The sequence below is a fragment of the Trematomus bernacchii genome, unplaced genomic scaffold (assembly GCF_902827165.1).
Source record: "Trematomus bernacchii unplaced genomic scaffold, fTreBer1.1, whole genome shotgun sequence".
Lineage (NCBI taxonomy): Eukaryota > Metazoa > Chordata > Actinopteri > Perciformes > Nototheniidae > Trematomus > Trematomus bernacchii.
Window position 1 is genome coordinate 2,345,335 of NW_022987668.1, and position 12,174 is coordinate 2,357,508.

A 12,174-nucleotide genomic window follows, 5' to 3' on the forward strand; every position below is an offset into this window, starting at 1 on the left:
TGTTCAGGTGTATATCAGTATGTAGTGTCTCTACTTTAAAGAGTCCTCTCCTGCTGATGTTCAGGTGTATATCAGTATGTAGTGTCTCTACTTTAAAGAGTCCTCTCTTGCTGATGTTCAGCTGTATATCAGTATGTAATGTCTCTACTTTAAAGAGTCCTCGCCTGCTGATGTTCAGGTGTATATCACTATGTAGTGTCTCTACTTTAAAGAGTACTCTCCTGCTGATGTTCAGGTGTATATCAGTATGTAGTGTCTCTACTTTAAAGAGTCTTCTCCTGCTAATGTTCAGGTGTATATCAGTATGTAGTGTCTCTACTTTAAAGAGTCCTCTCCTGCTGATGTTCAGGTGTATATCAGTATGTAGTGTCTCTACTTTAAAGAGTCCTCTTCTGCTGATGTTCAGGTGTATATCAGTATGTAGTGTCTCTACTTTAGAGAGTACTCTCCTGCTGATGTTCAGGTGTATATCAGTATGTAGTGTCTCTACTTTAAAGAGTCCTCTCCTGCTGATGTTCAGGTGTATATCAGTATGTAGTGTCTCTACTTTAAAGAGTCCTCTCCTGCTGATGTTCAGGTGTATATCAGTATGTAGTGTCTCTACTTTAAAGAGTCCTCTCCTGCTGATGTTCAGGTGTATATCAGTGTGTAGTGTCTCTACTTTAAAGAGTCCTCTCCTGCTGATGTTCAGGTGTATATCAGTATGTAGTGTCTCTAATTTAAAGAGTCCTCTCCTGCTGATGTTCAGGTGTATATCAGTATGTAATGTCTCTACTTTAAAGAGTCCTTGCCTGCTGATGTTCAGGTGTATATCAGTATGTAGTGTCTCTACTTTAAAGAGTCCTCTCCTGCTGATGTTCAGGTGTATATCAGTATGTAGTGTCTCTACTTTAAAGGGTCCTCTTCTGCTGATGTTCAGGTGTATATCAGTATGTAGTGTCTCTACTTTAAAGAGTCCTCTCCTGCTGATGTTCAGGTGTATATCAGTATGTAGTGTCTCTACTTTAAAAGAGTACTCTCCTGCTGATGTTCAGGTGTATATCAGTATGTAGTGCCTCTACTTAAAGAGTACTCTCCTGCTGATGTTCAGGTGGTATATCAGTATGTAATGTCTCTACTTTAAAGAGTCCTCTCCTGCTGATGTTCAGGGTGTATAATCAGTATGTAGTGTCTCTACTTTAAAGAGTCCTCTCTTGCTGATGTTCAGCTGTATATCAGTATGTAATTTCTCTACTTTAAAGAGTCTCGCATCCTGGCGATTCCTGGCTGATGTCAGGTTGTTGTCTATCACTATGTAGTGTCTCTACTTTAAAGAGTCTCTCCTGCTGATGTTCAGGTGTATATCAGTATGTAGTGTCCTACTTTAAAGGAGTCTTCTCCTGCTATGTTCAGGTGTATATCAGTATGTAGTTGTCTCTACTTTAAGATGTAGTGTCCTCTACTTAAGAGTCCTCTCTTTGCTGATGTTCAGCTGTATATCAGTATGTAATGTCTCTACTTTAAAGAGTCCTCGCCTGCTGATGTTCAGGTGTATATCACTATGTAGTGTCTCTACTTTAAAGAGTACTCTCCTGCTGATGTTCAGGTGTATATCAGTAGGTAGTGTCTCTACTTTAAAGAGTCTTCTCCTGCTAATGTTCAGGTGTATATCAGTATGTAGTGTCTCTACTTTAAAGAGTCCTCTCCTGCTGATGTTCAGGTGTATATCAGTATGTAGTGTCTCTACTTTAAAGAGTCCTCTTCTGCTGATGTTCAGGTGTATATCAGTATGTGGTGTCTCTACTTTAAAGAGTCTTCTCCTGCTAATGTTCAGGTGTATATCAGTATGTAGTGTCTCTACTTTAAAGAGTCCTCTCCTGCTGATGTTCAGGTGTATATCAGTATGTAGTGTCTCTACTTTAGAGAGTACTCTCCTGCTGATGTTCAGGTGTATATCAGTATGTAGTGTCTCTACTTTAAAGAGTCCTCTCCTGCTGATGTTCAGGTGTATATCAGTATGTAGTGTCTGTACTGGGACATGTCTCCATGCTTTAATGTTCAAAAAACTCTTTATTTTTCTCATACTGCCTGTGCTGCAGCACCTCTTTTCACCCTCTGTCTGAAACCAGAGCCCAGTCTGCTCTGATTGGTTAGCTGGCCGGCTCTATTGTGATTGGTCAACCGCTTAGAGATGTCCTGCCCCCTTAGCCTATCACGTACAATGTGTTGGAGCGCTAGCCAATAGAAGCGCAAGTGTTACATAGTGATGTCAGTATGACCCGGCAGAAAACAAAGGAGTCCAATGGAGGCGTTTCAGGAACTTTGGGATTTTAGCCTTTGCAGACTATTTACATGCACAACAACCTAGAAATTGAAAACCCTGAAAAGCATAATAGAGCCTCTTTTACAAATTCCTGTTGGCAATATGAGCATCCTTGCATTCTCAAAACCCCCCCAACGTTCTCCTTCATCCCCCATCTTGTCATTCTCATACCTCTCCTTCATCGTCTTCCAGTATTTATCACCTGACCTTAATTCTGCTCATGCCTTGCTTCTAAAGTACAGCTATCCTTCCTCACTTGTATTATCCGTCTCATGCTCCGGCAGTGGTTGATTACCAGGTCAGAGCTGAATTAAGCACCTTCATGAAACCTGTCCCTGTTTTTTGCTTTCCCCAAGTGCACATGGAATTAAGTTTATTTTTGGAAGCAAGGGACAGGAAAGAGCAAAGTTTCGTTTTGTGCGCGCCTCGAAGGATTTCGCCGGGCTATTTTCTCACTTCCTCTGCAGCGCCTACTGTCACATGTGCCTCAGAGTTAACACACAACCATTGATTAAAGATCAGGAAGCTAATAATAAGGATAATCAGGGACTCACTTCTTCACGGGAATCCTCCCCTCTGCGTTCGGCTGGAGAGTCAACCTGACGAACCTGAAACAAAAGAGAGTAAAAAAGTACTTGTAAATTTAAACTGGGGGATACACTGTAAGTAAATAGATGATATGCAGGTTTCTGTGTGTGTGTGTGTGTGTGTGTGTGTGTGTGTGTGTGTGTGTGTGTGTGTGTGCGTGTGTGTGTGTGTGTGTGTGTGTGTGTTTACTCACGCTTTCAACAGACTGTGGTCCCTGTTGAGATTGTGGCTCAGCAGATTGGAAGACAGAGAAAACAGTTCCTCACACCACACCTGCCGAAAGAAACGCAATTCATCATCATCATCATCATCATCATCATCATCATCATCATCATCATCCTCCTCCTCCTCCTCCTCCTCCTCCTCATCATCACATCCTCATCATCATCACATCATCATCATCATCACATCATCATCATCATCATCATCATCACATCATCTTCCTCATAATCATCCTCATCATCATCACATCATCATCATCATCACATCATCATCATCATCATCACATCATCTTCCTCATAATCATCATCATCATCATCATCATCATCATCATCATCATCATCATCATCATCCTCCTCCTCATCATCGTCGTCACCGTCATCTTCCTCATCCTCATCATCATCATAATCCTCCTCCTCCTCCTCCTCCTCCTCCTCCTCCTCATCATCATCATCCTCATCATCATCATCATCTTCATCATCCTCCTCTTCTTCATCATCATCACCTTTGCCTCGTCCTCCTGTGAGGCGATGAAGTTCAGCTGGTTGACGTTCACCAGGTCTGAGGCTGTAACCACGGTGACCATGCGGTTCTCCAGTCGGCCAACCAGATTGCCGATATCCAGCAGCTCCCGCAGCTTGGCCTCCTATTGGACGACACAGAAAAAACGATTTCAGACACAATTCTTCTTCTTTTTAAAAAAAAATTATTTTATGTATTATAGTTGTAACTTTAATTTATTTTTGTTGTATTTAGATAGATAGATAGATAGATTAGTACTTTATTGATCCAAATTTGGGAAATGTTTGCGTTGCAGCAGCATAAAAAACAAGGCAATGTACAAAATATTTCTGAAGTAGAAATAAAATAGCATTAAGAAAGGAAAAAAATATATGTGGAAATATACATGGAGAAATACAAATGTTACTTATGTAATGTCACAACCATTAACCATGATCCTAACTTCACTGAGTTTTTAAGTATTTGACATTTGTTTGTTTAAAGTTTAAAAAAAGTTGCTATTAAGATTCAGCTTTTTAAAGTAACTTGAAATTAAAGTAACTTGAATATGAAATGACTTTAGTTATCAGTACGTGACATCAACAGTGATTTAGTCAGAGACAATTTCTTCCTAAAGAAGGTGTTACTCTTAAAGTGGGTCAGAAAAATATAATTTTATATTTAAAGTATATTTAAAAACTCAAAACAAAACAGCTTGGCATTGCTGTTTGTAACCGGAGGGAGATGACTAGCTAAGAAATCAGTACATTATCAGGTGTTTAAAGGTAAAAAAGACTGTTTTAAACTGCAGTATATTAGTAACTAAGAAAGGAAATATGAACATTTTGTAATACTTTATAGAGGTAGAACAAAAGAACATAATGACAGGACACCAACGCTTTGAATGCAACATGATAGTATAAAAAGTAAAGAGTAAAAGTCTACAACGTCCATATCAGAGAGGATATATTTGCAGAGAAAAGCTACATGTACTATATACTATATACTATATACTATACTAACGAACAATAAAAGTACTTCATTAAAGCATCCGATGTTACCTTTGGTGTTTTGGTGCTCCTCCCTGTTCTGACATCTTTAACAAAGGTTAGGTCCAACAGCTCCGTCTCCTGAAGAACACACACACACACACACACACACACACACACACACACACACACACACACACACACACACACACACACACACACACACACACACACACACACACACACACACACACACACACACACACACACACACACACACCATCAGCTGGAGCTAAATGCTACATCCTGTTTCCCGCAAAGGACTTAGGCCCACCTGGACAGAAGGTGTGTGTGTGTGTGCGTGTGTGTGCGTGCGTGTGTGTGTGCGTGCGTGTGTGTGTGTGTGTGTAAATCAATCCTCACGTGCTGTCAATGTGCTTCTGCTATTTGTAAAACATTATGTATAGCACCCCCCCCCCCTACCCCCCACACACTCCACAACAGTCAGAGTTAGCATTAGCTTAACCCTCTGCACAAAGCAACAGGAGCAGCCATTGTTGTTTCGGTTGCTATTAGCTGCTATTTCTTTACTTAGCTTTTATCTCCGTTTCAGCAATTTGTGCAAACAACCGGCACTCTAAAGGTGTCAGTCAATTTCAGGAAAAAAGAGTGGATTGGAAGTAAGAGGTATATTTGAACAAACATGTAATTAGTGTTTGACTCAGAGCAAAGTGCACACATTGACCGCTCAGACATGGAGTCAAATTTGGACTCAATCAATGAACTAAAAGTGCTCCTAATCATCCTGCTTGTTCACATTCTCGGCCTACTTTTAGAGGCTATTCAAGACAGTGCACGTGTGTGTGTGTGTGTGTGTGTGTGTGTGTGTGTGTGTGTGTGTGTGTGTGTGTGTATGTGTGTGTGTGTGTTCAACCTTATTTTGGTCTGTCCAGTAGAGATAAAATCCATGAGGATCCACGTGAAGCGTCACTGGATGCACAGTGGACAGATCCTGTAGAGAAAGAATGAAAAACCATTGATAAAAAACAACAAATAGAAAAGAAATACAAAGAAATCCGACAAATATATCAAAGGCACCCATTAGTGGCCATAGAAAATACCACATTATGCTCTAATCCCTATTTCAGCACTGGTGATTTTATCATTTTGGAAGGAAATGTGAAATGACCATTATGCAACATCACACCCGTCAGTGATGATTCACCGCAGGTTCAACCCTAAAATGTGCTTATTAAACCGGGAACACTGAGTGATTTTCGGGACACCAACTCTAACTGACTAAGTTGAGTTGTCATGACATCCAATAATTGTCCCTGTTGCCGTAGTAACACACCATGACAGTTTGTGATCGGCTCCAGGTGCACTTAGCCCGTCCAGTTTATATGAAGGAGCAGATAATATGGATTATTAGTGCAGTGATAAAAACTCTTTATTCAATATCAGTTACTTTGTAGACAGTGAAGACATACCGTTACACACAAAGTGTTTAAAGTGTTTTATTCCTAAAAATATTGTTTTAAGAATATTGCTAAAGCAGCCAGATGCATTAAACAGCTGCAACTATCGAAAAAAAAAATACAAAAAACGTATAAACTAATGATGAATCGTGAAAATACATTTTCTTGCAAACGGTGAGAAAATGTTCCTTACAATTCTCAAATATTGAAATAACTGAATGTCCTTGGGTTCAGACGGACAAAATAAGACGTTTTTTTAAACATTATCGAAGAATGTTTTTTCACAGTTTTCTGACTTTGTATTTAAATGAGTTAATCAATTAATCTAGAACATATTTGTAAGATTTATCAATAATGAAACACTCATTAGTTGTAACCCTATACATAATGTATTTAAAGGTAGGGTATGTCATTTTGGAGAAACCAGCTCGAGTGCGCTAGAATTTGAAAATACACAACCGGAGAAAATCTGCCACTTCCTTCAGACTTCCTTACAGAGCCCCTCCTCCAACACACACGAACGCGCACATGACCAATGAGGGCACGAGATAAGTTTGTGCACGAGATGGAAGGCTGACAGGCAGGTAGGCCATCCAGTTGTTTTAGCCGGGCCGGCTAAAATGATTGGTCGTGCTTTTCACAGTATTACGGCTTCCACAGATGATATTTTTTATGTATTTATTGTCAAAGCATTTAAGATATTCATTGCTATCGGGATGTTAAGAGCATTCCATGGAATATAACAACAAGTGTTTCTCAAATAAATTACATACCCCACCTTTAAGCTTGCAAACAAATCAAATTCAGGGTAAGCTATAATCTTTGGATCTCCGCACCTTTATTTTCTCTAAGACTCTATTCCCTATTTTGGCACTGAATATTTAAAGGTTTTCATTTGTTTATGTCGTTGAAACAAATAAACAATGCTGCCATATTTCGAGAGGGGAAACTGTCATTTAACCAGCTGAGGTTTTAGCTTTCTATCTGACCCCAGGTGACGTGATGTTTCTACTGAAGGATATTGAGTTTTCTAAATTATCTTTTGTATTATCCCTCAATTGGAAATAGATGTACAGACTGTAGAAAGCACCAACAATTGAACATTTGGTGATCGGCTTTATGCAGCGTGTCTTTTGGGGAAACAGCCGGCTGAGATGTTTGTGTAGAAATCAGAGCTCGAGACGTTGTGTGTGTTTCTTTGCTTTCCTCATAAATACTGCAGCCTGCGTTCAAAAGAATAAAAACTACAAAAAAAAACTCAGAAGATCGTTAACTAGATCCCTGGTTATCACTCGTTGGCATGGCAACCAATTCAATTTTTCATAAAAACACAGCTCTACACACACACACACACACACACACACACACACACACACACACACACACACACACACACACACACACACACACACACACACACCACACACACACACACACACACACACACACACACACTTGGTGAATAGAGTCAAGTGTATTGAATTAGCTCTTCCGTAAGTATGATTCATGATATAACATGGATCAATGCATTGACACACACACACACACACACTGTTTAGGTGGCGGTAGCCATGCCAGTTACCATGGTAACCGGACAGCACGTTTTTTCATTGTCAGAGCTCCGTACTTCAGCATACCAACACGCAACACAAACACACACACACACTCACACCGACAATTGTGTTTTTGACAATGCACGTGACAGCAATTGAGGGGTTCTGCATGTGTGTGCCTTATACATATTTAAATGCACACACACACACACTCACAAACACACACACACTTTAAGTGCACACTAATTGATTCCATGCCAACAGGTGGCAATAAAGAAATGGACCAAGATAGCGCTTCTCTCTCTCTCTCTCGCACAAACTCAAACACACACACACACCATTCTTGCTGGTGTTAAATCCACAGGTACTTACTGCCAAAGCTCAATCAACAACGTATAGTAAACACATCTGACAACACCTCCTCTTCCTCCCTTTTTCTCTCATCACACTAACATTCACTGGGTATAATTCCAGTGGGAATCAAAACCACAATACTCCCAAATATATGCAGCATTAAAAATATGAAATAACCTCAAGAAATGTAAATTATGAAGCAGAACACGATGAAGATATTGTGCTTTTTTTGTTGTTGCATGAAGTACTTCAGTAAATTGTCCTTACCTCGTCCCATTTTATGAAGTTGCTCCCGTTCCTCAGCGTGGCGGAGACGGAGGGAGGCTGGAGTTTCAGAGCATGGACCCCCGGCTGAGCACTCGCCATGGCTTCACACACACCAACACACACACACACAGAGACTGGAAGCTGCTCACACTCTTGGATGCTGCATCTCTGTCATGTCCGAGTCCAAACTCCTCAGAAGCTGCAGCAGCATCCTCTTCCTCTCTAGATTGTGTCCTGTCTCTTCACTCTTTTCTTTAAATCTCAGTCCTTCCTCTGTCCTCTTCCTCTCTGATCTGTCTCCCTCCTCTCTCCTTTCTTATCCCTCCCTCCCTCCTCTTGTCTCCCCCTCTCTCCTCTGTTGGTGCTGCATCTCACAGAGAGACAGACTGAAACAGATGCCTTCGTGGGAGACAGGATACGTGTGTGTGTGTGTGTGTGTGTGTGTGTGTGTGTGTGTGCGCTGCCTCCACAAATTGACTCATCGGCGACATGCGCACAATCACAGCTTCCCACAGATGGGGGAGGGATAAGAGAGGAAGAGCAGGGAGAAGAAAAGAAGAGTGTGGGAGAAGACTCTCAATTTTCTCATGATTTAATTTAGGGATTTAATGTTTCAATGATAAATAATTCAAATTAAAAACACTTAAGCACAACATGGGTAATGTCTGAAGCATCCTCTGAGCTGATGCCAAGAGCTGGGATTGACAGAAAACAATGCTTGTGTCACTTTGAACAACCAGTCATCCAAATATGAACATGTTCTAGTTTTTAAACCTGTTGAACACATGACTAATCCTGTCACATTTCTGAAGGGAACAACAAAAACAAGACATGTTCAAGCTTCACAGAATATTTTATCCCACGTAAAACGATGTTTCTTCTGAGAAGAGACGAACATTGCGTTTTCTAAATTAACTTTTGGATTATTCATAACTGACAGACAGATGGGCAGACTTTAAAAAGCACACAGACCACAAAGCGCACTTTCAAAAAGGAAGATAAAGAACAAATAAAAAAATTCAAAAGAGGGAATGGAAGAGGAGAGAAGATGAAGAGCTGGAGGGAGAAATGGGAAAAATAGGGGGTGCAAACACACATCAAATCAAATCAAATCAGGTTTTATTTATATAGCACATTTAAAAGCGATTTTTGGTCGAGCCAAAGTGCTGTACATGTAATAAAAACACATTACTACAAATCACAATAAACGACAATAAATTACAACAGATATATCTTAAAAAACAAAATAAAAATAAAACACACGGAAAAGTCAGGAGTCGTGCTCCGCTCTAACTAGAAAGCCAGAGAGAAGAAGTGTGTTTTTAGTTTTGATTTAAAAACCCCTAGGGTCTGGGCCGACCTCACATGGAGGGGCAGAGTGTTCCAGAGCCTTAGGGTCAAATGAGGCCACTTGTGCATTATGACACTACACGTATTTTAATTTCCTGACCGTCTGCAGCTCCTCTCTCCTGGTTGCAGACTCTCTGGTTCAGATTTAGGAAGCTGGCTGCAGGGATTTATTCTCGGCCAGATTTACCGCTTATTATTTGGCACTGATTTGATGCGATAAAGCGCGGCCTGCAGTCGGCGTTGGTGTGAGGTCAGAGCTCTGCAGGACGCGAGCTGCTTCCACTCCAAACTGGGAGAAAAGGGTTTTCAATCTGTGCAGGGGGAGTGGGAGGAGAAACTGATACAGTGGTATCTGCAGTCAATAGCATCTGTAACACAGGAGTAGTTCTGTACCGCGACAGATGCACTCTTTGGTTCAGGGAATTCACACAATAAACATTTACTTTTGAGACTATCTCTTACTTTAACTTGCTCTGGAGTGATTTACAGTAACATGTAATACAATACATGGTCTCTGAACATGTATTGACAAATATGAATTATTTTCATCACTTCTGAGACACGGTGTCCAACGGTTCAACTGCTTTCTATACCAGTCAATCCTTAAATTGAATACAGCGTTAAATCCCAGATCAAAAGTACATTAAAGGGACTTGAACAAAGTGTTTTCTGTGATTTGAATATGTTAAAACAAGTCTGTGTATCTTGTATTAAATGTATATATATTTCCTTGTTGAACTGCAGCTGCTGTAATGCAAGACATGTTTTAGAGTTGATCTGACAAGAAAGTATTATAACATTTTAAAAATAGTAACGGTGCATTTAATTATAATAAACGACACAACCAACTTTTTTTATTATTTCAAGATTAGTATTGATTCTGGCCCTGGTGTTACTTGGTGTTGGGGTCAAAAGCAATATATATAAAATATAATTTAATGCTGAAACATCCAAAAACATAATATACCGTGTCCACATATTTACCGGGATATAGTGTCTCTATAAATACCCAGGTTGGATTCAGATTTATTTTTGTTTACAAACACAACTAATTATAACAGAGGAAGAAGGAGAGTGGGCGAGATGAAATAACTGAGCATTGGAACAATACTGTTGGAAAAGACAAACAGATAGAGAACAGTGTTTCTGTCTTTGAATATAAAATCAGAAATTGGCAGTTCAGTGGATGAAGAGTCCAGGAAATAATGTTCAAGAGAGAGAGTATGTGCTTAATGACTTAAAGGTCCCCTATCATACTGTTTTTCATCAATAAATTATAGGTCTCAGATATATACAGAACCTGTCTCTGATCGGCTGAAACACCAAACAGACCATTGCAGTATCCCATAATCCCCTCTGTTTCAGCCCTGTTTCCAAAGTGCTGATTCTCTGTCTGTTACTTTAGATGAAAATAAGGAGACACTCCCCACGCCCCTCTGAGAGATATTTGGTTACAGCCCGAGAGCCCCCAGTAGAGGGGGCTGCAGGTTTTTTTTTTCACGAAACTGTGTCTCAGGGCTTCTTAATATTTAAAAACCTATGAATGTGTCATACCCACTTAACGGGAAGAAACTCAGCTAACTGACAATACGAACCATTTTTACCAAAACAAAACACAAGTCTCATAAGAAGCGTCTAAATGACCCCTGAGCGAAAAAATGCTAACGCACTTAGCACAGAACTCAAGGTATCAGATATCAGATTAAAGCTGAGATTCCACAGATTATATAGTTATTAGTATCATCACTGAGCGATCAGAACTCGCGACAGGGGAAGCAAACACAGACATCACAACACGTAGCATTACGGAGCAAACACGGGAGATCGTCTCACCTTAGCTGTTATTCTGATCAAAAGTCGTGTTCAATGGCATTAAAACGATAACAACGCGGCTGAAGGTTCATAGGTTAATGATCCATAGGTTAATCCAATGTGTCTGTCACTTAGAACAAATTATTGATAATCCATAATTCCATTTTTATGTAAAAATCTGAGATTTTATATTAGCTGCTAATGATAGCCACCAGAGTGTATCGCAGCTTCCGGTTCCGGGGCATTCTGGCTTCGCAGCACTCATTCACCAATGGGTAATGTTTAGATGGGTTTTAGGAACTTCCCCTCGATTCTATTGGCTCTAACGGTTAAAAAGAGTTGTCAATCATCAAAATCGAAGGGGGGGGCCAGAGATATGGAAAATGCACCCAAAATCTCTCTAAAAAGGTCAAACTTCACTTGTTTTGCATCAATCCTGATACAGGGTACTTATTATATGTTATAGTAATAAGTAAGTAATTATTTTTCTTTTGGACGGACACTATAATAAAAAATGGTTTACTATGTTCAATCTGAATTTACTTTAAAATAAAAACATCTATATTGATTCTGACACTTCTACATCCAACTCACAGATGTAACCTTGCTTTGAGAAAAAATATTATTAATTTACCCCTTTTAGAAGTATGGTCATTTGTTCTGGGAATGTCATTTTCGAGCCTGAGACCTGAAAAACAGACTCAGGGCTTAACAGGTTAAAAAGAACACAATGGTGCTCTAGGAGGAGATTCAGGTGATAA

The 12,174-nt window shown here is 39.9% G+C and overlaps 1 protein-coding gene across 1 annotated transcript in view; it reads right to left on the reverse strand.

The window, feature by feature from the left end:
• Nucleotides 1-8,580, reverse strand: part of LOC117487187 (1-phosphatidylinositol 4,5-bisphosphate phosphodiesterase beta-1-like) — a 44,138-nt gene extending 35,558 nt beyond the window's left edge. Inside the window, exons 1-6 of the mRNA XM_034135845.1 lie at nt 8,252-8,580; nt 5,534-5,611; nt 4,672-4,740; nt 3,615-3,755; nt 3,084-3,163; nt 2,857-2,910 (exon numbers count right to left, since the gene is read on the reverse strand). Coding sequence (XP_033991736.1) covers nt 2,857-2,910; nt 3,084-3,163; nt 3,615-3,755; nt 4,672-4,740; nt 5,534-5,611; nt 8,252-8,350 — 521 coding nt within the window. The 5' untranslated portion in view covers nt 8,351-8,580. The remainder of the gene's footprint in view (nt 1-2,856; nt 2,911-3,083; nt 3,164-3,614; nt 3,756-4,671; nt 4,741-5,533; nt 5,612-8,251) is intronic.
• Between the last annotated feature and the right edge of the window lie 3,594 nt (nt 8,581-12,174).